This window comes from Paroedura picta, chromosome 11, assembly GCF_049243985.1.
Source record: "Paroedura picta isolate Pp20150507F chromosome 11, Ppicta_v3.0, whole genome shotgun sequence".
NCBI lineage: Eukaryota > Metazoa > Chordata > Lepidosauria > Squamata > Gekkonidae > Paroedura > Paroedura picta.
Genome location: NC_135379.1, coordinates 13,278,192 through 13,305,791, shown reverse-complemented (window position 1 = coordinate 13,305,791; position 27,600 = coordinate 13,278,192). Strand labels below are relative to the sequence as shown.

Below are 27,600 nucleotides of genomic sequence, written 5' to 3'. Positions count from 1 at the left end.
AACTAATAAGCCTTGTTGACCCTGGTTAGCACTTGGATGGGACACCAGTAAGGAAGGCCTGGGCTGTTTTGCATAGGAAGGCAATGGCAAATCACCTCTCATCATCTCTTGCCTTGGAAACCCCACAAGGGGGCTGCCTAAATTGCTTATAACTCGATAGCACTTTTGACTTGCCTCCAGGTACTGTTTTGCCAGGGGCACTTCTGATGCGGCGGTCCGTCCCCTCCAGGGTAAGAGAGAACAACTCTGCTCCATCCCCCATATGGCAGCCTTTTAAAGACTTGAAGATAAGAGAGCTCTTGAGAACTTTATGTACCCCACCCCATGAGCTACGCTGTAAGCTAGCACAAAACACGAGTTGGCCATCAGCCCATTTCTGATGAACTATGGAGTGTTTCCTTGTTTCTAATATGATTGGAAAGGATTTCATTAGGGAAGATACAGAAGTAACAATCTGTCAGTAATGCAGCTGTTCATGTGTACCCCCCTTCGAAAATAACAGAGCCACTATACGAGAAGCACAGATTTATTCCTTCAAATAGTTAAACCAGTGCTATTTGCAAACAGGGAAGATATTAAATACAAAGATCATGTTGTGTATACAAACGGTCTTATATTTACAATTTAAAGTAGGGATGCTGTTTTACGAAGAGTTCTATTTACAACATACATAGTATGCCACCTTAAAAAGAAAATGCTTAGAGAGACATTAATCCTTAGTACTGAAAAGTTTTATAAAGGTTCATATATTCATCCCATGGGATGTACAACAGTATGTTCTTGAAACAGTTTTACTGCCATCCAAAACATCGTGTTTTAAATGTATACAACATCTTTAAGAGAAAAGGAAGTCTGTTTCCATAGGAACATAAAATAATCTATCATTCATGACATTCTAATACATGTTTATCTTAAACCTGTGGTCCCACAGTTAGAAGTTTAAGCCACCATCAGAATTGGCATAAATTCCCCAATATTGCACAATATTCTAATGCTAACATTACACTTCAAATGGCTCACGCTGACAGAATTACTAGTTTTGTTGTGATCTTTCAACCACTCGAATTAGAATACTTGCACGTATTTCATGGTCTCATTCATTTTGGTAAGGCCTGTATAAGCAAACTTTCTGGAAAATTACATCCAAGGTGGGCTGGCCCAGTCAAAATACATGCAGGCCAATTGAAGTGGTTTCTGGGTAGCAGCTTAAAGTCTACACGCTTTAAGCATAATACCTTTAGTTACAATGAACTTTTTGTGCCTGCTCCCCATCCTAAGACTCAACCAGTAAGAGAAGGAAAATTAATGAGGCACAGAGACTCCATGGGACTTCCTGTTCCAGTGATACCCAACATCATGCCTGATAATGATTTCTTGGGGCCTACTTGTTTCTTCCCAAACCAATGAGCCAATACTGGCTTCCCTTTGTATCACTGGGACATGAGGTGCCTCAGAATACAACATCAGGCATCACCTTAGGAGTGCACTTTCAGAAACAGCTGGAGCAGGAGTCCCTTTTGGAATTCTGAGGAAAGGTAATGAGTGTTTTGAGGGGCGATAACAACAGGTTCAAAACAAGCGTTATCCTAAATAAGGACAGCTGGTCCTCAATTCAAGGGGAAAAATCTTGAGTATTCCTACATGGGCTAATCATCTGTTCTTATTTTGTCCTGATGATCTACACAAGCTGGTATCTTATGTATTCTCACTTAGCCCAAAACCTGGAAGTTCAAAAGGATCAGTACCAACCAAAATTGAGAAGAATACTGAGGAACCCAAGGGAGGGAAAAGTTCCTTAGTTAAGGACCTTCCTTAGTAACCAATTCAAATCAATTAATAAACCAAGTGGGTGGGTGGTTGGGTGGAGAAGAACACAGATGCTCATGTGATGCTGTTTTGTGGGTCACTGAGCTGTTTCTGGGCCCACGTGAGACACATCCCCAAACTGGCAAGCCAAGAAGAACATGAATGAGTCTATATCTCAACAAGTAACAATGTTCCAGGCCTTGAAATTTCTCCAGTGCTATAACTCAAAAGCTTGCAACATAGTGGAATTACAGCCAGGGTGTCCCTATGGACCTCTGTTTCATCCAAAGCCACATACCTACCAGAAGCAGATGCTGTTTAGAAATAACCTTATTAGCGGCATTCAGTATGGCCTAAAGCAACATCCATCAGGAGGAGAGGAGAAGCATAGCTTAGTTAGGCTATTCTGACCCCCATTCAAGTCTTTTAATTTTTTAAGGAAAAAGTGCATGCATGTATATCTTTATACTTTCACACAATGAACATTATTGTGTCTATGCCAAGTCCTTAAAGAGTAATATTTTACTCCAAAGAGTAACCTTCAGTTGTTCTGTTTTGTTAGTGCTAACTGTATCTTCATATAGTTGTATAAAATCCTTCAAATGATAAGAAATAACCGTCGTCTTCTTCTGTCACTGGAGGAATTCAGTCCAGAGTAAGAAATCCCTAAATCTATTCGTAATCCAGGGTCGTCGATCCCTGCACAATGTTGAAGTAGCCAGCTAGGGCCCCCAAGTCTATGTACAGTGATCGTTGTCTCTTCAACAGTTCTGATTCCTCGGAAATCCCAAGAGATGAAGAATCTGACAAAAAAAAAAGATTTAGAGAAAGATCACCATCGCTGCATTCTCTGGTGGGATACTGCACATTTCTAAGTAAAGGAACCCCTTTCTTCTCAAGATAGATAATACATCAAACTTTCAAAATACAATCCTAGAATCATAGAGTTGGAAGGGGCCATTCAGGCCATCTAGTCCAACCCCCTGCTCAACGCAGGATCAGCCCTAAGCATCCTAAAGCATCCAAGAAAAGTGTGCATCCAACCTTTGCTTGAAGACTGCCAGTGAGGGGGAGCTCACCACCAATGATGTAATACTTGTCTATAGATCTCCATTTCTCAATTCTGGCATCAATGAAAAATGTCAGTGAGAAAAGGGGATGTTTCATTTTTGCAATCCCGTCAGTGATGTCCAGTATTGAGATAGTGGAGTTCGAGTGTATTTTACCGTCCATATATGTCCCTGTGTTTCGAGAGTGAATTTAGTCTCTGATCCTGCTGAGTCAATGGCACAGTATAGGAGATTCAGTCAACAATATAGGGGGTCACTACTCCATAGCTGCCGGTTGGCTACCTAAGCCCTAAGCCAGAACAAAAAGATGAGCATCGATGGACTGCTAGTTAACTTCTGGTGAACCTCATCATGCTTCCTAGTTTCCAGAATTCATGGAAAGAACAGGTTGAGTGGACCTTGGTCTGATCCATCAAAATACTCAGGTTCTTTTTCCAGTTAAGGCATAAGGGATGTCTCCAACCATATTTTCCATCAGTAGGAGGGGAGGGGGAGCATAGGGAAGGAAGGACAGGAGAGTCCTCCTTTGAAAACCCAAAATATCTATGTGGGGTTCATGGGACTTTCTTGGACAAAAGCCATATATGGTGGGGATTGTAGAAAGATGAGCTGTAAGACAGAACACAAACGTTGGCTAGATCTAATTTGTATTTGGAGGTCCTGAGTATTCACTTAAAACTTTTCAGTGGACCACAAGGATCCTGAGGGAAAACGAATACACAAGATGGGAGAGGGTTTGCTCCTGCTACCCCCTTCACGGTAGACCATATGTGTTCAGACAGAATTCTTACAGGCTCCAAGTTAACATTTAGAAGACCATCTGGCACCATGAGAGCTGTGTGTACAGGTCTCCTGACAACCTGGGAAAAGAATTCCAAGCTAGGGGCACAAACAAGCAGACACGCCCCCTAAGAAAAGATAACTTTGGGATGGGTCTCAGAGAGAGGAAGAAACAAAGGAACGGCTCCCCAAGACCATTTACACACTGGGAACTTCACTGCCCCAGCTCCCCTGCAGAAGCACAAATCAGGGGCGGATGTGGTGCACTGGGCCAAATGCTCCCCCGTGTGGGTGCAGGAAGAGCTGGGGCAACCTGCCACGACTAAAACTCCAGCCTACAGCCTGGCATGAAACCTCCAGTGCGTAAACGGTCCAAGTAGCATTCTACTGATAATGCAGCTTCCGGTTTGATTCTGCTTTGAACTGCTGCTGTTTCCTCACTCGAGATGTTAACAAAACAATCCAACACTCCAAATATTGGAGGCAATTATTTCATAACTCTGGAAAGTCCATAATTTTTTCTGGTTTGTTTGCAGGAGAGCTTCCTGGAGGACTATTAACAGTTGCTCTTGAATAGATTCCAGAGGAACTCAAGGCTAAAACGGCAAACATGGTTTATACAGACTTAGGATAGGACTGCCAACCTCCAAGCAGAGCTGGACTTTTCCCGCTGTTACAACTTATCTCCAGACTACAGAGTCAGTCCCCCTGGAGAAAATGGCTACTTCGGAGGCTAGATCCTAGGGCATTGTATCCTGCTAGGTCCCTCTCCTCTTCAAACGCCACCCACCAAAAGTTCCACCCCCCAAAACTTCAGGTATTTCCCCACCCAACGAGGCATGAAGGGGAATGAGGTGGCAGAATGGGCCATACCAGCAGAGGGACAATTGAGCTTGGAAACGTTCCCATTTCTTAGCCCTCTGTGCAGAAAGCAACAAAACAGAATGGCTAAAATTTGTCCCCCGGCTGTGCTCTCTTTTTTTTACGCGAAGTAATGCTAGAACGTACGACATCTAGTCTGAAGTTCTGTCTCCTCAGGTTTTTGCTGCTCTATTCGCTGGCACGAACTGAGCAACTGGCAGGGTTTCTGCCACATACTTGGAAGTGTTCTTTCTTTCACCTTATCTTGACAAGACTGAGACACACGTTGCGACAGTAGGCCCCGTTCAACCTCACTGCAAACAGAGGCTAATAAGGAGACCCAGAAGGCCTCGAGGTAGAAGGAAAGGGAGAGTTTTACCAGCAATGTTCTCTGGCAACTCCAGCTCCTTCCTGGTCAGCAGTCTTTTCCTTTCAAACAAGGCCGAGTCCAGACTCTGACACCGCGGCTGCTCCTCCCTTGGCGGGTGCAAGGCCTCGTGTTTGAGAAGCTCCTTAGCAGAAGGCCTCTGGTTTGGGTTCCTTTCCAGAGCGGCCTCCAGAAACCTTCTGAGGCCGGTACTGCAGTCTTCTGCGATGTCTTCCAACGGTGGTGCCTGCTTATGTATCTAATTAAAAAATAAAAGCAGTTTTAACAGGCTGCTCCCAACAGAGGAAGGAAAGAGAAAGCAGAGTTTTGAGAGGGCCTTTTCCATTTTAGGGCTCCCGCCCTTGGAATTTCCTCACCCTGGTGACTCATGGCTTGGCCAATTGCCACTCGGCTGCTATGACAGCCGAGCCCAAACTGGCAGCTCAGCCAGTTTCGCACTTCTGTGACAAACCGAAAAGCTGCACAAAGTTCAGGCAAAGTTCTTCAATCCAAACTCAAGGCGAACACGTGGCTTTAAGCAGCAACCACAAGAGTGTGACCTATTCTAGCCCATTCCGCAAACACTACATAATGCACTTTCAATGCACTTTAGTAGTAGATTTTCCTGGGCCCTTTCTGCACACATAGGGTAATGCACTTTCAGGAAAATCTATTTCTAAAGTGCATTGAGAGTGCATTATCTATTGTGTGCAGGCTAGGCCCTGATCTGCACAGGAAAACCCAGCTACAAAAGCACATTGAAATTGCATTATCCAATGTGTGCGGAATGGGCCAAGAGGAGTTCTATTTGTCATGACAGAACAGTAGACTTAATTCAATTTGGGCAAATGTTTGGGAGCCCTGGACACATGCTGGAGCCTCCCCGAGCACAAAGTGCCAGTGCGTTCCCCTCAAATGCTTTGCATGCGTCACACAGGCCACCCCATTAAGAGCAAAAATCAAAACAAGAAACCCTGCACATGACTTATTTCTAGTCCTAGAGACAACTTGATTATTGAACCTGTAGTGGTATGCATCTCTCAAAAGGGCCAAAGCTGGCACTTCTTGGGATAGCTGGAGACATTTTTGCTCATTATTTTGGAGTTCATTTTTTAAAAGCTCACACTCTGAACTTGGCAAGCTTGTGGCTTCCCTCCTCTTCCCGCTCTTGCCCAAGACAAACAAATCTGCTCCTTTCTTTGTATCATTCGTATTTCCACAATCCTGCGGGAAGTTTACCAAGTTTAATCAACAGGAATGCAAAAAGGGTCAGAGGCAGAATGGAAGCAATGTTGAGTTCCCAAGAAGAGGGCCAAGCTGTGCATGGAGGTTGTATCACTTGGGACTGCAGTCAAAGTCAGAGATGTATCACTTGGGACTGCAGGCAATGTCAAAGATGTATCATTTGGGACTGCAGGCAACGTCAAAGATGTCTGACTAGGCCTTCCATTAAAAAAAAAAGAATCCCTTCGCACGCAGAACTGGAGGTCAGGGGGAAAGCTAGCCGAGAATGGGTCTCCCCATTGTCTTGACATCTGCTCTGACACGTGCCATCATGGCGGTATGGCCCGCATGCAGATTTGCCGATTCTGTTTGATAAAGACCACAGAGCTCTGCCACTCTATGAAAGGTAAACTGCGTGTGCAGCTCATAATGCCGAGAGCCTTGTTGGTATTAATGAAATCAACTAAGGTGGTCAGGTGGAACCCCCGTTCTCTCCTTCCGGTTAAACACACATGGAATTTCCCTTTCACAGAGCAATTAACCTGCAATGTATCTGTTTTGGCCCTAAGCATCACCCCTTCTAAGCCCTTGTTGGGAAGTCAGAAAACACATTTCCCTTCTGGTTGCTGTGTGGGGTGACCCAGTTAAGGACGGAGTGGGTGTGGCTGCTTTGGTTACTCTTTGATTCCTCACACGGCTGTCATCAGCATCACCTTAGGTCTGCCCAGTTTGTGTGGCCCTCACCGACGATTGCTTGGTTCCTTTCCTGCCTGCCCTACACATTCACCTTGTGCAAAAAAAAAATAAGACCTGCTGGGAAACGTGCTCATTTTAACAGGGAAATTTTGTTCCCAAAAAAACTGAAACACAAAGCAGCACGCAAACAAGAACTAACCAGGTCATTTCTTGCAAGGGGAAACCAAAATTCAAACGGGGCTGCAAAACTCAACCTCGATGCTAGACCTAGGCTGCCATTTTTGCCCCTGGAGTAGTCTATTGCCAGGTGCAACTGATGTCAGCAAGAGGGAGAGACAGAGGGAGGAGGGAACTGCATGTAAATTAAGATCCTTCTTACCCTCAGCCTCCTTCCAAAAAGGAACTCAGGGTGGCTTAACGAAACTGAGAAACATTCCAAATACATAAAGGTTAGACGCTCTGTGGACCCTCCTTAGTTGACGCTTACTATATAAAGGTAGGACGGGTACGCAGCGCGAGGGTATCGATTTACCCACGGCGGGCTGCCCGTCTGCATGTGGATAATGGTCGCTCCCAGGCTGTAGATGTCGGCCTTGGTCGTGTGGCCCCGGCAAAGAATCACTTCTGGGCTCATGTAAATCTGCAAAGGGAATTCAGAGGAAAATCAGTGTCTGTTTCTGGTTACATTCGGTGTCTGGCCTGAATGTAAGAAGAGCCTGCTGGGTCAGAGCAGTGGCCCACCTGGTCCAGCATCCTGCTTCACACAGTGAGCCACCTGCTGTCCTGGAGGGCAAACAGCACAGCAGCTCCATGATGGACTCCAAGGATATGTCGAACCCCCTTTCAAATCTTGTGACTACCCCTGCCTCCCCTGGGGGCGAACGGCACAGTTTAATGACTTGTCGAATGGAGAAACATTTCCTTTTGTCTGTTCCGAACCTATTTCCTAGCAACTTAATTGGGTGCCCCTGAGATCCAGCTTTTCGGATGACGGCAGCAGTGCTGAATTGTGGTTCATATAATTTAAATCTGGTTTTTATCTTATGTACTACTGTTTTATTGGGTTTTTATTGAGTTTTTAGACCGTCTAAACCGCCCCGAGAGAGGCTACCGAGAGGGGTGATATATAAATCAAGAAATTCATAAATAAGTGCAAATAAATGAGAGAGCAAGAATCCAGTAGCACCTTAAAGACTAAGATAATTCTGTCGTTGCTCACTTTGAAAGCCATAAAGGTATCCCCTGTGCAAGCACTGAGTCATGTCTGACCCTTGGGATGATGCTCTCCAGTGTTTTCTTGGCAGACTCAATACGGAGTGATTTGCTAGTGCCTTCCCCAGTCATTACCGTTTACCCCCCAGCAAGCTGGGTACTCATTTTACTGACCTCGGAAGGATGGAAGGCTGAGTCAACCTTGAGCCGGCTGCTGGGATTGAACTCCCAGCCTCATGGGCAGACAGCTTTAAACAGCATGTCTGCTGCCTTACCACCCTGCACCACAAGAGACTCTACCTCACCTCAAATTTTGTCAGTCTTTAATTTTTTTCTACCGCTAGAGGAACAGTGATGAGCATAAGGCGTGGAGTTTACAGTGGAAATTGGTGACATCTGCCTGTTATACTGCTATTCCACCACTGCAAAACTAACACTGGATACAAGTTTCAGGCAATTGTTTTTAACTGTAACTTCAAGCCAAGTTTCCCAGTTCAGTTCAAAGAGTGCAATCCGCTGGGAAGTCTAACTGTTCAACCTCCATTAAAACAAATGTGAGTGCACATTACCACTTGCCAGTGGATCGTGCCCCATTTCCCATTCATCTTTAATGACAAACAGCACCAAAAAGACCAGCAGGGCCTCCTTTCCCAGGGCTGGATCTTTACCTCTGTTCCTCGGAGGTCTTTCGGGTAGTAAATGTCTTCCGTCATTTGAACACTGAGACCGAAATCCACCAGAACGGCTTTGGTTGACATGAAAACGATGTTGCTCGCTAGAAACAAAGAGATGAAGGAGGATTTAGGATCTTGGGGGAACATTTCAAGACGCTCTGTAATCAGAGAGAAGATGCCACTTAATCAGAGAAGCCAAGAGACGCAGGCGGTTCTCATTCTAAATGGGGGGGGGGGGATCGCAAAGCCGAGAAGAACAATGCTAAGCTAAGATCTGTAACGCCCCTGTTGAACCTCATGGGACACATTTCTCCAAAAGCAGCAACCACTCTTTCCAGTCACAGCCAAGAGGGGGAGACAGACCAATCACAATATTTTAAATTATATTTGGGTCAAATGCTGTATATTTATTCTTCCAACCCCATGTCTTGGATCAGTTCTTGGATAATATTTTCTTGACTGACGAGCTTCCAAAATGGGACTTTCCCCATCTCGAAAGCCCTCCATGCCTATTGCCCCTGTCTCGGGTTGAGCATACCACAGTTGAGCATACCACAGACCCCATTTCACATAGCAGGACCTTCTTCAGAGTAAACATGCACTATTTAAATATGCAGATGGCTCTTAAACCACCAATGCCCTAGTTAAACAAGTGATCGCTTAAAACAATCAAGCCTGAAAGACTATTGTTTCCAAAGCAGATGACCTTGTGGATAGGATTGGGTAAAGAGCAGAGACAGAATCACTTGTGAGTGATCAACTTCGCCAAATGAAGACGGGCTACAGAGATCCAAATCTCCAGGTATTTCTTAATCTGGGGCTGACAACCATATCAGAGGGTCTTCCAGCTGGAGAGGTAAGGACCACCTTTATGGTTTTGACATTATGCAGTTCTAATGAGGTGTACAAAGAAACAGCTATTTACAAATGGACGCAAAGCCTACGTTTTATGTCTTGATGGATAACTCCCTTTGAGTGAAGAAACTCAAGTCCTTTGAGGATGTGCTTGGTCACCCAGATGATCTCAAACTCTCTCATAGGTCCACAGCTTTCCACTTTCTCCAGGACAGAGCCGCCTTCTCCTGCCTCCATGAAAAGATGGATCGTCTCGTCCCACAAGATGGCTCCGTAAAGCTCTGCGATGTTCTCGTGGCGGAAGCAGGCCTGGATCTCAACGTCCGATGGCTTAAACTGCTCCACGGGTACCTAAGATGCCAAAACACAGGTAGCCTAAGTAAAGCCGCCAGATTTCCTCAAGTGGATGAACTGTGATTGTGTAAAGGGGGCATTTGCAAATAGTTTTAAAACAGAGTGGTTAAAAATTAACATAAAACTCTAAAGCCTGGGTAAGGTAACTTTCCACCGAAGATGTCACAGGTGCTGGCCAACAGGTGCTTGCAAACTGCATTCCAAGTGACTATAAACATGGCAACTAAGGGAAGAGCTGCCTTTTTACCCAGTGGAAAGAAAGGTTGCTAGAATAATGTAAACATGTCATTTCTGACACAGAAGCCCTTTGGGGGGTAATGACGTTCGGATCCCCCGAAGCAAATGAATATTTAGAGGGACCTGAGCCATTTCTGTTCTCTGACTCACAAAGCAGGAGGGCCTACATAACTAGCCCCTAGCCTAGAGGAAGGGCAGGGTGTGCGCACAGCCAGGGATGCACGGAGCGCTCCAACCTGCTCTTAATTAGATACTAAACATTTGCTTCCTAATCATAATACTTAACAGCTCATAGAAAATGAGTTGTTCTTACACCCGCACATGTTATGCACCGTGACTGACTGTCCCTTTGAAGTCAGCAGCAGGGAGGTTATTTTTGCCTCCAAAAAAAACTATTCACTTACGCCCTGAAATGAAATTCTGGGGACAGGGTCCGAGACTTGCCTTTTGGTATCCAAGCGATGGCCCTGACCCCTCCCCATTTCTGCCTTCCAGAAAGGACGGTGGAGATCCTGAGCCATTCTTGGGAGCCTTCCGTATCATTTCCAGGCCGGACAAACAGCTCCCAGGCAGTGGAGGCCCATAAATCCTCTACAGCCAGCTGAACCAGATCAACCCTGCCATCCCAAGAAGAGTCACACCCTTCTAAGTCCACTGAAGTCAACGCCAGGTTGGGGTGGGAAGATGTGCTCAGAGATACCTCTGCTCCAGCCCTCCACCCCGGGGTCATCTGCCAAAACAGAGCTGGCTACTCACGAAAACATGGAAGATTACAGAGGGAGAGAATTCCCACTCTGGAGGCAGCACCGTCTTGCCTGCAGCCACCCCAGCGCTGCATGGGAGCCTCCACAGTCCTGAGCCCCACCCTTCAAGGAGAAGCCCACAGACGCGAGGATAACACGGCACAGGACAGCAGCCAGACACGGAGTTCCCTGGCTGCATACAAACTGGATTACAGCATACCCTGGAGTGTCCAAGTGAGTTTTCTTGCATATACCTGAGAGCTGTGGGGGGGGGGGGGAAGCCCCTCAGGTGACATTTTTGCAACTGTGAAGGAGACAGTCACGGAAACACTGAGGGGAAAATAAAAATCTACTTGGGTGCTTTCCACTGGAAAGCCCAAAAATATTACATAGCTTCTTAAGAAGTGAGACATTCTCCAAATACGCTTTTGAAAAACACACCGGAGCTGAAATGGACAGTGTTTCTCCTCCACACAATAGCCCCGAATTTCTCAATCAGGGTTTCCTGAATGGGGAGGGGGGAGTTAATTAATTTTTAAATCTATTTTTAAAAATTTCTTAAAACATTTATCCGGTGGCATGACCATATGTGGTCATGTCAACCTCCCCTCCCCCCCAATAGCCAATGATGGGCCTGGAGGGGAGGGGAAGGGGAAGGGCCCAAACTCTGCTTCCCAACCATATTCTGGGCAATGGTGTCACTTCTGGGGTCTCTTGAAGCCTGAAAAGTATTTCAGGGGATTCTCAATGGTTAAAATTGAGAAAGGCTGCGTTAGCCAATGAGTCACCAACTCATTCTCTGTTTGGGCAGTATCCATTTGAACAACACACAAAATCACCCTTATGGAAATTTGACTGGCTTGTTGTGACTGTCAGGGTAGGAAGCACTGGCATAAGCCACGGTTTGAAGTGCATTTGCAGACTGTGGCTTGTGTCACTGATAGTCTGGGGTGATGTCTGAATGGATAAACCTCAAATTAGAGGCAGATTCTGAAGGGCTGCCCACTCCATAGACACAAAAATGTTAAGCTGTTTGAAAACGAAAGCAAACCAGCAGGATTAAACTGTGGTTTGCCTACAGACTTGGGCTGTGCTCAGTGCAAACCTTGGTTTGCTACAATGTCTGTATTTATGGGAAGTAGTTTTGTGTGGACAGTACAGGCAAGGGTAGCAATGTGTGCATCAGAACAGAACTTACATCATACTATTTGATAACTTCCTTGCTACAGTAAGTTAACTGATGCACTCAACTTCCTATGCAAACGTGAGCCAGCTTGCTGTACTGGCTAAGAGCAGTGGCTTCTAATCTGGTGAACTGGGCTTGATTCCCTGCTCCTCCACATGCAGTCAGCTGGGCGACCTTGGACTAGTCACAGTCCTGGTAGAGCTGTTCTCACAGAGCAGTCCTGTCAGAGCTCTCTCAGCCCCACCTGCCTCACAGGGTGTCTGTTGTGGGAAGAGGAGTGGAAGGCTATTGTAATGCCACTTTGAGACTCCTTCAGATCGTGAAAACCAGGGTATAAAAACCAACTCTTCTTCTTTTTAACTGCTGCCTGAACTTTGTGCTGGAGTGAACCATGTTTGTGGCATTTAGCTGCCATAAGCACGGCACAAGTGGTGAACTCTCGCCTGACACAGCCCACCAAGTAACAAACCATCAAAGATTCTCAAGGCTCTGCTATGTGAGCATGGATGCTCTATTCCAGGGGTAGTCAAACTGCGGCCCTCCAGATGTCCACGGACTACAATTCCCATGAGCGAACGCTAGCAGGGGCTCATGGGAATTGTAGTCCGTGGACATCTGGAGGGCCGCAGTTTGACTACCCCTGCTCTATTCCCTCTGATCGTGGGGGACGATGTGGCTGCACTCATCAATGTGCCTATCAAGCATTTCCCAAAAGAGAACAGGGCAGACCCTGCTCCAAGTCCACACCTGTGCCGCTACTTCCCATGTGCATACCAGAGAGCTTCCGCTGAGATCCCCCCTCATCATGGAAGAAAGAGCAACAAAAGGACAGTCCCAAACCACTGCAATTAAAAGCGAGCATCCAACAACCCCAGCAGAGTACCGCGGAGATCAGCAAAGGCCAATCCTGGTAGCCTACCAGTTTGCAAGCCATTCGCTTTTTGGTTTCTGCATCCTGGGCCAAGTACACTTTCCCAAAGGCGCCTCGCGGAATGAAGTCCGAGCCGATATTCCTATAGGTCAGCTTCCACGGACACAGGAGCACGTCCGAGTCAATCTGGTAGCGCCCGTTTTTAGGACTGATCTACAAAATAATGTTTTCAAAAAAAAGATGGCGAAATTAGAACAGGTTTCCCCTTGAATCAATTACACCTAAGTAGAGACAGACCCATTGATTGAAATAGAAGAGCCGTAGCACACGGAGCTTCTTTACCATGAGTCAGACTATCGATCTCCCTTGGCTGGTGCTACCAATTCTCCCGTGCAGCAGTTCTGCAAAGTCCAGCAAAGGGATCTTTTCCTTCCTAGCTTCTCTTTTAAGCTGGAGATTGCCTGCTTGTGCATCCAGGGCCTTCTGCATGAGAATCTGGCAGGGCTCTACCACAAAGGACCCCGCCCCGCAACTTCACTTTGTGGCATCCCTTCTTCCCAATGAGCCGAAGGCCTCGTGACATCAGCGGCCGTCTTTATTAAGAAGGATCAAATGGGAACAGCATGTGAGGCATTCAATTCACACTGGAAATATTTACAATTCCAGCCCGCCATCAGCCTCCCTGAGAAGTCTAAATTGTCATTAATCGTCTGGCAACAACAGGGTGACTGACAGGCTAATAAGGAAGGGTTGTGTAATGAATCGACCTGCAGGATTGTCTTGGAACCGGCTCACCTGCTGCCCCACAAAGCCATGGGTTAGGCTTCGGAAAGTAAGCAAACGGTTTCAACATTTCCGACTATCCTAGGCTGTGCCGGAAGGGGGAGGGGGGGGTCACAGGAAGCAGCTTTTCCAAAAGATAAGGGAAAGGACTGTGTCAACGGAAGCCTGAGACAGAATGGACATGTCATGCATCCTCAAGAAGGTCTGTATCGACCCAAGGAAATGGCGAGCAAAACCAGTTTGCCTAGCTAAGAGTCTGCAGTAGGAGTCAGCTCTGTTGAGGTTCTGATCTCACAAAAAGGTCACGTTTAGTTGCGATGTTTAGTCAATTTATTAAATTGGCCATTTTTATTATATAAAACCCTAACTTTCTTTTTTTTTTAAGTGTTACTGAGCTTGCAACACAGAGTCTCCATTCCCGATCTTTATTTTCAGCATGTGGTCACTCAGTAGTATGATGAGAATCCACTTTTCATTTTGAAAAAGCAGCTTTTGGCCTCTCTGGTTTGCAGAAGTAGTGATCAGTACACAAATATTTCCCATGGCATTTTCAGGGCCCAATGGGTTACTTTGCTATGGAACGTTTTAAAAAGAGGAAGAAAGGACTACAGCAAACTTTCCCATGGATATGTTTCTTCCTGAGAGCTGCATCTGGAAGATCTATTTCTCATTGCGTTATCTCATAGAATAAAAATAAAAGGTTGTCAGATAAAAAATCCCAGAGACAACTTTGGGCTGATGTCTGAAAAAAGAAACATCAATAAAAGAGCTGGGCTGTTTGTTTGTCTTCCAGAATTTAAAAAAAAAATAAAATCTGAAGAACATTCAGAGGATAGCTTGCTACAGGACTTCTGGCTAACCTCACATTTGCAAAATCTTCATCTCATTATATTCTTCAAAGCTTTCCCAACAAATGTGCATCAGCTCAGAAGGCCCTGTGCTGGAATCTAAGCACACCAGCCAAGGTCCCTCATCTAGATCAGCTTTTCCTTTTCCCAGATCTTCTGCCACATAGGATTGATCTGCATCACTGCCAGAGCTGCAGCAGGATACCTTCTTGCAGAATCTAATCAGAATTCTTGACACAGCCCCCCACCCCAAAACTGGAAGTGCCATTCGCCCTCTCTCCAAACCAAGAAGTGCCAGAGACTGAATCTGGGCCTTCAACTTGCAAAGCATGTGCTCTACCACTCAGCTATGGCCCCTTCCACAAGCTATGGGTGTAGCTGTGCAGGCCACAATTAGAACAGAAATGACATAATTCATCACCCCTCCCTCGTCACAGGATGAATGGTCACACCCACTGGCACAAGCTGTATTTCTTTACAGGTCTCTCTCACAGGACCACGATCTGGATGTCCATTCGAGAGTGCTGTGAACTTTAAATCGTGTGGACTCAACCAGACGTGGATCTTGAAGACCTTCAGGCCTTAAGTCTTCATATTTATAAGCTATTCCGGTAGCCTCCAGCAGCAATCTCAAAGGACTGTGTGAGCAACAGCAGCCAGCGTCTCCAGAAAACAACATACCATATTTAATATGATCCCAGATTCCTGTCTTCGGAGCCGGCCAAACTGCTTTGTGGTGTTGGAGACTTGATTTGCAAAAGCAAGCAAGTCGTCCACGGTCCCGTACTTGACGGACGACAGCAGGGAAACCTCCCTCCCGCCGAACAGCAAGGAATCTGCGCGGTCCTCATTTTTATTGTCCTCTGGGCAGAGAGAGATGAGGCTGCCTTCATAATCCGCCAGGTCCCCATTTGGGTAAAGGTTCTCCATGATGTCGATGACTTCTGACATATTTAAATCTCTTAGCAATAAGTCAAGTTCCTCTTTATTGACACTGTCTGTGCTCATATACTCCATTACTGGCTGTCCTCTCCTCCTAATTTTATCTGCAAATGGAAAGGAAAAAACAAACAAACAAAAGATCAGCTTTCACAGTCAACTCAAGAGCTAAACGAAGAGGTATTGAAGCTGGAAGCATCTCCGCATGGGTCTACAGATGTGCACCCAATCTTCTGCGACCCAGCAGAAGGCTACAGAAGCTATTTGGTGGGCAAGTCCTTGGAAACAAGTCCATCAAACATGGTGGGACTTACCCCCAAATCAACGCCCGTAGGCTCAAGCTGCCTTGTAAAGCAACAGGGTCACCAACCTCAAGGTGGGGTCTTGGTTTTTCCTGGAATTTCCAGACCAGGGGGTCAGTTTCCCTGGAACTTGGCATGGGGAGGAGGACTTTCTGGCATACCATATTGTCTCTCAACTCTTTTGCTGTTGAGAGATCCCTGAAACATTCTTCAAGCTTCAAGAATCCCCAGAAGTGGTGCAATCGTGCACAACATGATTGAGAAGCATGGCTATGTACACACCCACCAGGACCCCTCCTCCTACCGCCATCACTGGATCTGACGTGACCATATCACCTGATACATGTTTAACAAATTTAAAAAATATATATTAAAAATTAATTAACTCCAACCTGTTCACAAAACCCTGGTTGAGAAAGCCTGGTCTAGAGCAGGGGGTAGTCAACCTGTGGTCCTCCAGATGTCCATGGACTACAATTCCCACGAGCCCCTGCCAGTGTTTGCTGGCAGGGGCTCATGGGAATTGTAGTCCATGAACATCTAGAGGACCATAGGTTGACTACCCCTGCTCTAGAGGACACAAACCGTAGAGCAGAGGTGGCCAAACTCATGGGGCAGGGGCCCATGGAACTTGTAGTCCATAGACATCTGGACAGCCAGTTTGGTTACCCCTGCCCTAGAGTGATGTCCCATCCCTGCTGAGATCCCCAGCTTCCCCAGCTTCCCTTTCTCAAACTCCACCCAACTCAGCCACCAAATCTCCAGGAATTTCCCAAGCGAGCGTTGCAATCCCACAGGGCAATGAGACACAAACAAACATTAAGTAATTGAATCAGACACTGTGGCAATCCAGAACTATGCATGCTTAAGGCCCATTTGACTCACTGGAACCTGCCTGCTCCCTCCGTACTTTTCCACTGAATTCACAGGGGCTTGACAAGAGCCTTTTCCAGAGAACAAACTCAAGAGGGCTTAACCACTAAGAGAACACAGTGGCACAGTACTTGCCTCGTGCCCTGGGAGGGACCCTCTGGCACAAGGAGGCAAGAAGAGGAGGGAGGGGGCCCTGCAACAGCTCCCAGCACACAGGGTGGGTTGGCAGCAGCCTGCATGGAAAAGTGTCCTGTATCGTTAACCGCAACTTGCTCGGGTGTTGTTTTCCAGGTGATGCCACTTATCCCCATGCCATGCCATGCCCATTTCCACACATTAGGCCTCTGTTAAAGGGAAAGGACTCCCCCTCCTTCTCCCCTCGTTGGCAATCCTATGGAGCAGAGATCATCGTTGGACTGAACCATCTCCAGTGGGTGGGGAGAGGAAGGGAGCAGAGGAGAGATGAGAGAAGCAGCCCTGAGGCAGCTCACTGTCAGGAGCCCCCCATGCAGATGGCTGGTGTGTGTGTGGGGGAGAGTCTTTGTCCTTATGGCACCCTGTTGCTTCTGCAGGAGGAACAATGGTCTGTTGCAGCTACTCAGCAAGAGAAGGGCCACCAGCTGCTTTTTCATCCCCACCTCCACCTCCCAGCAGGGCTTGAAAAACAGTGCCTTCGGCTGAAGAAGAGACAGGGCTTGCTATGGTTGTGATTGCACTCGTTCCCGATAGTGATGTGGTCAGTCTAGTTGTGACATGCCTCAGAGTGCCTGTAGCCGCAGCCTTTCGGCTGGAACAGTGTGGGATAGGTACAATCGTCCAGCAAACAAAGAAAGGAGATAAAGGGGGGTAATAAAGCAAATACAGCTTCCGATTCAGCGCAGACAGCAGAACGGATATGTCTCTGGTGGCAGATTACGTCACGAGCACTAGCCAATCGGTGCCTATGACATTCCAACTGCAGTTATCCGAATGGCGCAACACTGCTGGGAGAGCCCCCATTCCCCCGGACCTAGATACAGTATCTGACATGCTGAGAAATTGCAATATTGCCGAAACAGAAGCGCACCTTAGAAGAAGATGCCTGGATCCGGGCAGCCATCACCCGCAAGTTTCGAAGACATTGTGCCAAAAGACTATACTCAGTCTAGAGCAGGGGTAGTCAGACGCTGGCAGGGGCTCATGGGAATTGTAGTCCATGGACATCTGGAGGACCACAGGTTGACTACCCCTGCTCTAGACTGAGTCCGTAATGACCCAACAGGACAGCTGCCCTTCTGTTAGACAGGGAACCTGAAACAGGGGTTGAAACACTGTCCAGAGACAGGGCTCCAAAGCAAATGCAACCATCTACGAAAATTGCAGGTCTGCCTTTGGGGGCTTCCCAAGAATATTCTAAAGTTGAATAGTGACACTATCACATGACTACCTCTCCTCCTGCCTTGCTTCCCGCTTATATTTGCACTCCTTTTCCAGGTAGATTCTTGACATAGTTTCAGTAAGTGGGTCAGGGAGGGGAGGGACATACAGGAATCCAAACCTGACATGCCAACTAGGAAGCCCTTCCCAGTCCAAAAGCAGAAAAAACCTGCCTGTGCCCAACATACTCCTTACAAATCTGGAAGAAGAAAAAAATACGAGGATTGCATTATTTTGGACAAGCCGGCAACTGGAAATCCCCCAACGCGTACCTTTTTCCAAAGACAATGCTTTTATTTTAAGAAAAGAGAAATTGGACTTCAGCCTTATGTGGCTGCGAGGAAGACCAACAATGCCTCCCCGAGATCGTACAAGATAAAACCAGTCGGTTCAGACTGTGTCTTGTTGCCAGCATGCAGGCAGAACAGAGAGAGTCTACTTTGTTTAAAGCAGCAGAAGGAACTGCTAAGAAAACCCACTAAAAAGGCAGAGAGAAAACATAGGAACCCCTAACAACAGCAGGCACAAATTAAAACCTTCCCATGATTAAGCAGGACTTCCCAAGAGGACTGAACAAGTAGACCCTCTTCTTCTAAGATATGATCTGAGTTAACTTCCTTTCTGCCAGTTGTTTCTGTCGGCAGGCTAAAGAGCAGCAAGTCTCATTTCCCACCCACCCCCACCCCTGGCTTAACCCCACATAGGCAACAAAACGGAAAGAAAAACCTGGAGGCAGAGCCAGAGGCCAGCCAGCTCCTCCCCACCTGGCCAGCTGGGGTGACAGGCTGCGTAGCTGCTTAGCTGTAGTTTTTGGTCGAGGTTCTTATCTTCACGTTCCTGGCTACAAAACGGTGGAAACTTTTGGGTGAGGGTCTTCATGAAGCATCCACAGAAACTGCGTGCTGGCCAGGCCTCACTGCCCGAGCCACAAGCCCAGGATCACGGCCCGCTCTGCAAACAGCAGTCAGCAAACCTCTGCCGTCCTTGAAAAGAGAAGTGGCAAATCTGACTGAGCTCTTCCCGAGAGCTGGGAAGGGGAAACACTCACTCACGGGGTGGTTTCGGCCTTATGGCGTCATTAAGGAGCACGGCAAACATTTTGAGATTGTCATCTTTTTTAGAAGAATGCTATCTCTGACGTTGTGGATTTCCATGATCCGTATCTCTTCTCTCTGGACTGCCTAAGCTAAGATTTACGAGTTCAGTTGTTACAGCTTCTCCCATAAGTAGACGGAACAAGGTAGAAAGCACTGAGATTTCCAGCTGGTATTTCCCCATCCTCTACATCAGGGGTAGTCAAACTGCGCCCCTCCAGATGTCCATGGACTACAATTCCCACGAGCCCCTGCTGGACATCTGGAGGGCCGCAGTTTGACTTCCCCTGCTCTACATTTTAGTGGGCTTGGAATAGTCACTCCCCCTCCCCCCCCAATTTCCTATTCCTATTACTGGTCCTGGAAACAGAACTCCACAATGGCCGGCTCCTGAGCTAGCTACAGAAGAGGAGTGCCTGCAATTTACAGCCCCAAAGCCTGTGAACTGGAGACTGTTTTAAGGGGTGCACCAAACTGCGAAGCACAAAGGTCACCAAAAGTCACAGGGAAGCTGCTGCTGGAAAGACGGTGTGTCTGCAGGGCTGCGACTGATCTTCAGCCCAAGCAGTATCAAGTTCCAACTCCAAACTGGCAAGTTCTCAATTGGAGGCTAAAGTATTTAAAACCACAACAGCACGGGCGCACTGCAGAAATCGAGAAATCTGCCCTCTTTTTTTCCGATGAACAAAAAAAAAAAAAGGCTCATACATTTCACGGCTTCGAAAGATAACTTTTTAAACTTATGGCTTCCTCAAACCTGAAGACCTCCAGAGTTGCTGCAGAATTTGACAAAGCTCTTATGGGTTTAGAATGGATGTCCATTCTCCAGTAGACTCTCTCCCTCTGTGGGGGGGTTCAAGAGCCTTTGTGTTGTTTAGCCCCAGTTGTCCACAACAGTCTCCAATGCCCCGTAGCAGTTACAACTGCAGCCGGAAGAGATTTTAGCACTCTTCTGACTCAGGCTAACACTTTGTCGGTGCAGTCCTGAGCAGAGTTACCCTCTTGTACGCCCGCTGATTTCCATGGATTCAGAAGAGTATAACTCTGTTTAGGATTGCACTTGTGTTAGAATTGCTGTCAAAACAAACGGGATCTACAGACCAGCCTTTCGCAACTATTTTACCATTGAGAAACCCCTGAAATATTCTCCAGGCTTCGAGAAACCCCAGAAGTGGCATGATCATGCAGAATATGGTTGGGAAGCAGAGCTGTGGACACTCCCACTCAGGGATCCTCCCCTTGTCACCCCCTCTAGGCCTATCGTTGGCTATATATGGTTATGTTACCCGATAAACGTTTAACAAATTTTAAAAATATATTAAAAAATTAACTCCCACCCATTAAGGACACCCATCCAGGGCTGTCAAGCTACCCTAGGATCTCACAAACCCCTGGTTGAGAAAGCCTGCTATAGACATACAAGCTATGAAGCAGCTCCTGTTTGGAATTCAACAAGCAGAGAACAGATTCATCCCAACACTTCCCCGACAACTGAGTGGCTTTGTGGAGGTCTCTCAAAGAGGAGGCTTGTGTGGTATATTCGAGGTTGTATCAGAACTGTACGGCAGCACAAGCCTAGGAAACGTAAGTTATGAGTCAGGTTGCCATGTCCCCCTGACCACCAGCATGGGGACGGAGGAGTAGGGTCACCAGATCTAGGCTGAGATTCGGGGATGGAGCCTGGAGAGGTAAAAGACCTCAATGGGGTGCAATGTCATAGAGTTCACAATCTATATCATCCATTTTCTCCAGGGGAATTAATCTCTGTAGCCCGGAGATGAGCTGTAATTCCACGGGAACCCCAGGTCCCCCCTGAAGGCCGGCATCCCTAGTCTGAGGGCTCCTTATGTCATGTTGACTGCTGGATACCAATAAATTATTATTTACAAACTGCATAAAATTACAAGACAAAGAATCGCTTCACCTTGGGCAAGGCAGCTGCATGTGTCTGCCCTCGGTTCTGTTCACGATTTAGGGTTTGTTTGCCTGATCATCTGTTGACATTTGCAAGTTATCTTGAATAAGACCTTTAGATCTGTTGTCAGAGAACCCCATGATGTTGACCCACATCCCTTTAACTGATAGGCCAGGTCCCTTTCCAAAGAATGCTGAACTCCGCCCTGTCTTCTCGGATGTCCTGACCAGAGGGAAGCACCTGCCTACTGCATATAGGTCCACTTCTTCAAAAACCAGGTCGTAGTGAGTCACAAAGCCCCACACATCCCAAACTCTCTTGTCCTCCAAGCTCCTTTCAAGCTCCTTCATAACGTCGGGACAAACTCTCTCAAGATAATGAAGAATGCCAATGAGCTCTTAAGGGGAGAGGCCTACAGAAAATAACTGATTACGATTCCTGCACATGTGTTTGGAGCTCACAGAAGAAGCCGCATTAGAAAACATGCATTAGCCAGGCAGCACTTCTCTGCACAACAGGCACCAGTGATACAGGAAAGGGCTGCGGTATTTTGGGGGGCCTGCATCTCAGCCCAAAACGTGATTCTCTCCAAAGAGTCCTAAAAACTGTAATGTGGCGAGATTGCTCAGAATCCTCTGCCAAAGATGCCTGTTCCACCCACTTGCAAACTACAGATCCCAGAACTCCCCGTGGGAAAATATCAGAACTGAATCTCCTAACAACGTATCTCCTTTGCACACAAAGCATTTGATGCTCTTCCTCGTCCCGATTGTTTGGCCCTTTCTACAGAGTCACCCGGCTAGAAGAAAGAGCAAGGGAATTCTGCCCTGCCTCGTCCCTTCCTCTTGTTCCCCGACTGCAAACGCAGTGATGAATTTCTCAAGAAAGGAAATTTGTCAGGAAAAAGAGAGGATGTTTGGGAGGCAATTCCAGGCAGACCGAAGCGCTCCTGCCCCTCACACCTGCTTGCACAATCAAGTACAAAGGGTGACGTCCCTTGCAAGGAAACCGGCACGGACAACCTCTCTCTGCAGACTCTGGATGGGATGCAAGGCCATTGCCCTGCTGGGAGGCTCCAGGGTCCACTCCGGCAGCATTCCACCGAACCCCAGCATCAAGTGGCTGGCCAGCCGGCCCATTAAAAGAGGCGTAAGCCGGCATTCCTTTCCCTGTGCCTCCCATGTGCCTTCCCGGTCGAGCAGAAACGTGACCTAATTTCAGAGGCCGGCGTTTTCCGAGCGCACTTCTCCATTAACCCGCATCATGCAACACACGCCGATCAGATTAACACCGCAAGTGAGTCAAGAGGACTGGGGCACCCAGACAGACACGACGCTGGAGATGAATGAGAAGAGCACAGTTTCCCCCCCCCCCACAACAACTTCCTTCTCCCTTAAACGGGAAGGCAGAGGGTTTGAGAGGACACCACACGTGAGTCACCACCGGACACAGGAACCGTGGTAAATGGGGAAGCCACTTGGTTCTGAGTGAGACCACTGGTCCAGCTGGCCTGGAATTGACACACGGCTCTGGCTGGAAAGGTCCCAGCCAAGCCTCTATCTACCATCAGATAGTCACACCTCAAGGCAAAGGCAGCCTTAAAGAAATGAACTGCGATCGACTTGTGTGTCTTAGGACTACTCCAGGGATCCAGCAGTCCAGAATCCACAGATAAACACACCCAGGTGCATCGTGATGAAAATCTAAGCACTATTTCAGAGATCTGAGAATTCCCCTGGGGTTTCAACCCCACCTCCGCTACCCACGGGCTGCTGACCCAATGAAATGAGAGATGGGAGCCCTTCACTTTCTTGTTCACTCAGGTTAGCAGCATCTTCCCGCCCACACACACACACTGCTTGCTGATGTGATGTTTCTTATATTAAAAGGGCCAAAAAGAAAGAGAAAATGCTTATTGTCGGGGCTTCGAAAATGTCCCTGCCTGCCTGGCCCTTTCCAAGTTCAATTCAAAGCTTGAAAGCTCTAAGGGTCACTTAAGGATCTCCTGCTTCTCCATGGGCTTGTCCAAGTTCTAGGATCCAGTTTTGGTGGTCCTGCTCCCAGCGCTTTCACTTCCTAGAGCAGGGGTAGTCAACCTGTGGTCCTCCAGATGTTCATGGACGACAATTCCCATGAGCCCCTGCCAGCGTTTGCTGGCTGGGGCTCATGGGAATTGTCGTCCATGAACATCTGGAGGACCACAGGTTGACTACCCCTGTCCTAGAGTACAGTATGTGGCCACAAGCGTCAGGGCCTCGTCTGCTGTGGCCCCAGGTCTCCAGAGCCCTTCTTTGGAGCTCTCCACCTGGCATTAAACTTAGTAACTTTTTAGTGCTCGAAAAAACAACAACCACCTTTTCTTACTCCTCCAAATAATTAACGGGGAGGTGTTCTTCTGAATTTATGCATATTCTGGCTGTGCCGGATCACATCGTTTCTCAGTGGTTTGGGCCACTCGCGTTTTAGGCTGTGTTTCTATTGCTAATGCTCAGGCTCCTGCATTTGTTTTACTGCATTTTGCACAAGTCAGAATTCATTTTTGGAATGTATAACAGATCAATCAATGTAGACCAAGGTATTAAAGCAAGCTTTCTCAACCAGGGGTTCATGAAACCCTGGGTTTTCTTGACAGCCCTGGAAGGGTTTCCCGAATGGGGGGGGGAGTTAATTATTTTTTATATTTTATATTTTAGACATTTGTCAGGAGACATGACCACATACGGTCATGCTGACCCACCCTCTTCTCCCAAAATTTACAATGATGGGCCTAGAGGGGGTAAGAAAGGGAGAGACCCCTGGGTGGGCATGTACACAGCTATGCTTCCCAACAATATTCTGCATGTTTGTGCCACTTCTGGGGTTTAACGAAGCCTGAAGAATGTTTCAGGGGTTTCTCGACACTAAAAAGGTTGAAAAGGGCTGTACTAAAGACATAAAAAGAGCCTCTTGTGGCGCAGGGTGGTAAGGCAGCAGACATGCAGTCTGAAGCTCTGCCCATGAGGCTGGGAGTTCAATCCCAGCAGCCGGCTCAAGGTTGACTCAGCCTTCCATCCTTCCGAGGTTGGTAAAATCAGTACCCAGCTTGCTGGGGAAGGCACTGGTAAACCACCCCATATTGAGTCTGCCATGAAAATGCTGGAGGGCGTCACCCCAAGGGTGAGACATGACCCGGTGCTTGCACAGGGGATACCTTTACCTTTTTAAAGACATAAAACAAATTAGTCAGTGACAGATTCAACCTCTGCCAATGTGTCCCCTCCACACTCCAGCCATCTGCTTTTATACAATCTGTTTTATACAAATATCCACAGTTCTAGCATGCAGACAATGTTAAACCCTAAATACGGATTTTCTTACTCCACTCTCTCCTAATATGCAAGCAGCGCCAAATTCTTCCTTTCAATTCCTTGCACCAATGTTCTCCTGGCGGGGGGGGGGGCGTTCTCTCAAATACTCCTTCCAAACTTGCCTTTCCCATGCCTCCCCTCCCTTCCACAGAAGCAAACCTTAAGCGTCACGGCACGTCAGCGCATTTCCTCTTTGCTCCTTTGCTCTCCTTCCCCGGTTGTTTTCCCTCTCCTTCTGTGCCACTTAACGAAACGCCACAAACACCGAGGGCAGTACAGTAAAGACGCTTAGAACCTCCTCGTTAACCAGTGCCATCCGATCATCATTAAGAAAAAATGGTTGTGTTGACATGGCTGGGAGGAATACGCCGCACTTCCACAACAGGTTGTTTTCAACGCCGGCGCTGGCAAAACAAGAGCTCCCTGGCCTTTCGAGCACAGCGTCCGGCATCATCTGACGTTTGGTTGCAAGACGCACCCTGCCCAGCACCCTGGATGAGGGAATTCACGGCAGAAAGGAGCTGTGAAGTGGGGATTCCCAGATCGCCACTGCTTGGGTTTCTCTACGCAAGCCCTGAGTCCTCCAAACCTTTGTTCTGCACAAAAGCAGCACTGATAATTCAATTGAGCCTCCTCATCTGCATAGGGATTTAGCTTCCCACTCTGATCAGACTGAAGAATGAACCATTGTCAGTATATTTTAACACAGGGGTAGTCAACCTGTGGTCCTCCAGATGTCCATGGACTACAATTCCCATGAGCCCCTGCCAGCAAATGCTGGCAGGGGCTCATGGGAATTGTAGTCCATGGACATCTGGAGGACCACAGGTTGACTACCCCTGTTTTAACAGATGAGTCCCCCATTTCCTCAAGGGGGTGGGTGGTGTTTTCTTTCGGTGGGTGAAAGAGGAGGGGGCTCTGCCATCAGCCCCGCCTGTGAGCTTGGGGGGGGGGGGTCACATGAAGCTGCTTGGAGCCAGCTGGCGCCAGGATGCTGGGCTAGATGGACCTTTGGTCTGGTCCAGCAGGGTTCCTCTGATGTTTGTTTGTCTTATGAGGTTGTTACCAAGAGCTATGAAAGGCATGTAGACATTGCTGATCTGGTACAAGGGATCCCGGGATCTGATGCACAGAGTGGAGTTGGGATCCCAGAGACCTGGTCGCATCTACCATAAAGTCAGAGCAGGAGATACCAGGTGCGAGGCTGATTCCCACCTGACTCTTCAAAAGCCCTAAAAGAAGCAACACTCTCACCTCCAAGGGCAAAAGGGGCCGCATGAAGCTAATGCCGCTTTGCCACCGTGAACACCCGAAGCCGCCAGCTGCCAGTCAGACCTGTCCAGCTGGGGATTGCCCGCTCTGACTGGCAGCCGCTTGAACGACGATCTCAGCCGCCTCATCGAAGGCAGCCCCTCGGCCCCCGGCAAAGCCCTCCGCCCCATCGCCGCCAGCCTCAGTTTCCCAGCAGCAAAATGGGAAACCAGCGCTGACCTTCCCCCGCTCGGCTCCCCGCTCGGAGAGCGCCACCGGGAAAGCGCCTTCCCAAAGCCGGGCCGACGGGGCGCTTTGGTATCCCGCCCTATATCGGGGACACGGGGCGGGTGACGAGGTCTCCGAGTAATGGAATTTTAACCCAAAAGGAGACCCGGGGAGGGGAGGAGAGGAGAGCGGGCGAGACGAAGAGCCGACCGACAACCCCAACCCCAACCCCAACCCCACTCCCACTCACTGGCTGTGTGGGGCGCCGTGGAGCCCCTCGGGGGTGGCGTCGCGGCGGGCGGCCCGTGTCCAGCGGCGGAGAGCGCACGTCCGGGACGGCAGCGGGTCAAGCGAGCGCCCAGCAGCGGCCACCATCAGGCGCAGCGGCGCAGGTTGTGCTCGGCCGGTGCGCGTCGGAGCAAGGCAGGCCGCCCGGCCGCCCGGGGGAGGAGCCCGCAGCCCGCGCGTGACTCAGAGCACCGCTCCGTCCGGGCCGGCGAGGCTCGTGTGCGGCGGCGGCCGGTTTCGATTTCGCTTGGCCTCTCGAAAGAGGAAAGGGACCGGAGGAAGTCCCCGCGCCCGCGCCCTCGTGGCGGGCGGGCGGGGGGCGCTGTCGTGGACCGGCGCCTGCAGGAGAGCGGGAGGGAGCCCCCGCAGGTGTGGCGTTCTCTCGGCAAGCGGCACCTGGAAGGCGGGCCCAAGTTAGGCTTTGGCTCTAAAGGGGGGGGGCGGCGCCCCCTCAGCTGGCAGGAATGAGGTGACCAGATTGGTAAAGGAGGACACCATTGACACGGGGGGGGGGGGGGGTCTTGATTAAAAATTTGGTCTATATGGAGCAACAAAAAGTTTCATAGAACACATAGAATGCAAAAATAGTATTGTAATATATATATATATATATATATATATATGAGCCTCTTGTGGCGCAGAGTGGTAAGGCAGCCGTCTGAAAGCTCTGCCCATGAGGCTGGGAGTTCAATCCAAGCAGCCGGCTCAAGGTTGACTCAGCCTTCCATCCTTCCGAGGTCGGTAAAATGAGTACCCAGCTTGCTGGGGGGTAAACGGTAATGACTGGGGAAGGCACTGGCAAACCACCCCGTATTGAGTCTGCCATGAAAACGCTGGAGGGCGTCACCCCAAGGGTCAGACATGACTCGGTGCTTGCACAGGGGATACCTTTACCTTTACTATATATATATATATATATTTAAATTGCAACATAAGTACAATTTGCCGGGTAGCCCCAGATGTCCCTCCAGAAGTGGGACAATCTGGTCACCTTAGGCAGGAGAGCCGCTTCCCTCCTGGGAGACCGGACTGACCTGGAAGGCCTGTGGTGGGATGCACTCTGAAGTCCGCTTCGTGTAGGGATGCCAGCCTCCAGGTGGGACCTGGGGATCCCTAGTTTTTACAGCTGGCCTCCAGGCTGCAGGGTTGGAAGGGACCTCCAGAGTCATCCATTCCAACTTTTCTCCTGAGCCATTTCTGCAGTGACTCAAAACTTTGTTGCAGCAACCATAAAACTCTGCTGAATTTCCTTACTTGCACACTGATTCAGGTGCAGCCCTGACTTTGCTCCCTGTATGCTGTGCATTTTGTGAATCCCAGGAAAACGGGACTTTCCCCCTCCCCGGGAGGGAATTCACAGTAATCTAAAGTGGAACTCAA

At 48.3% G+C, this 27,600-nt stretch overlaps 1 protein-coding gene across 3 annotated transcripts; it reads right to left on the bottom strand.

Moving 5' to 3' along the window:
- Positions 1-510: 510 nt before the first annotated feature.
- Positions 511-26,429, bottom strand: MAP3K8 (mitogen-activated protein kinase kinase kinase 8). Of its 3 annotated transcripts, none has more exons than XM_077303566.1 (8): positions 26,183-26,429; positions 15,249-15,613; positions 12,985-13,149; positions 9,635-9,896; positions 8,685-8,791; positions 7,292-7,444; positions 4,897-5,143; positions 511-2,609 (listed from the first exon to the last, which is right to left on the bottom strand). In XM_077303566.1, exons 2-8 carry the CDS (start codon positions 15,582-15,584, stop codon positions 2,479-2,481), a joined length of 1,401 nt encoding a protein of 466 aa, XP_077159681.1. In that variant the 5' UTR covers positions 15,585-15,613; positions 26,183-26,429; the 3' UTR covers positions 511-2,478. The 3 variants fall into 3 exon arrangements, with proteins under 3 accessions (XP_077159681.1, XP_077159682.1, XP_077159679.1); XM_077303567.1 differs by lacking the exon at positions 26,183-26,429 and adding an exon at positions 24,613-24,870; XM_077303564.1 differs by lacking the exon at positions 26,183-26,429 and adding an exon at positions 18,862-19,110.
- Between the last annotated feature and the right edge of the window lie 1,171 nt (positions 26,430-27,600).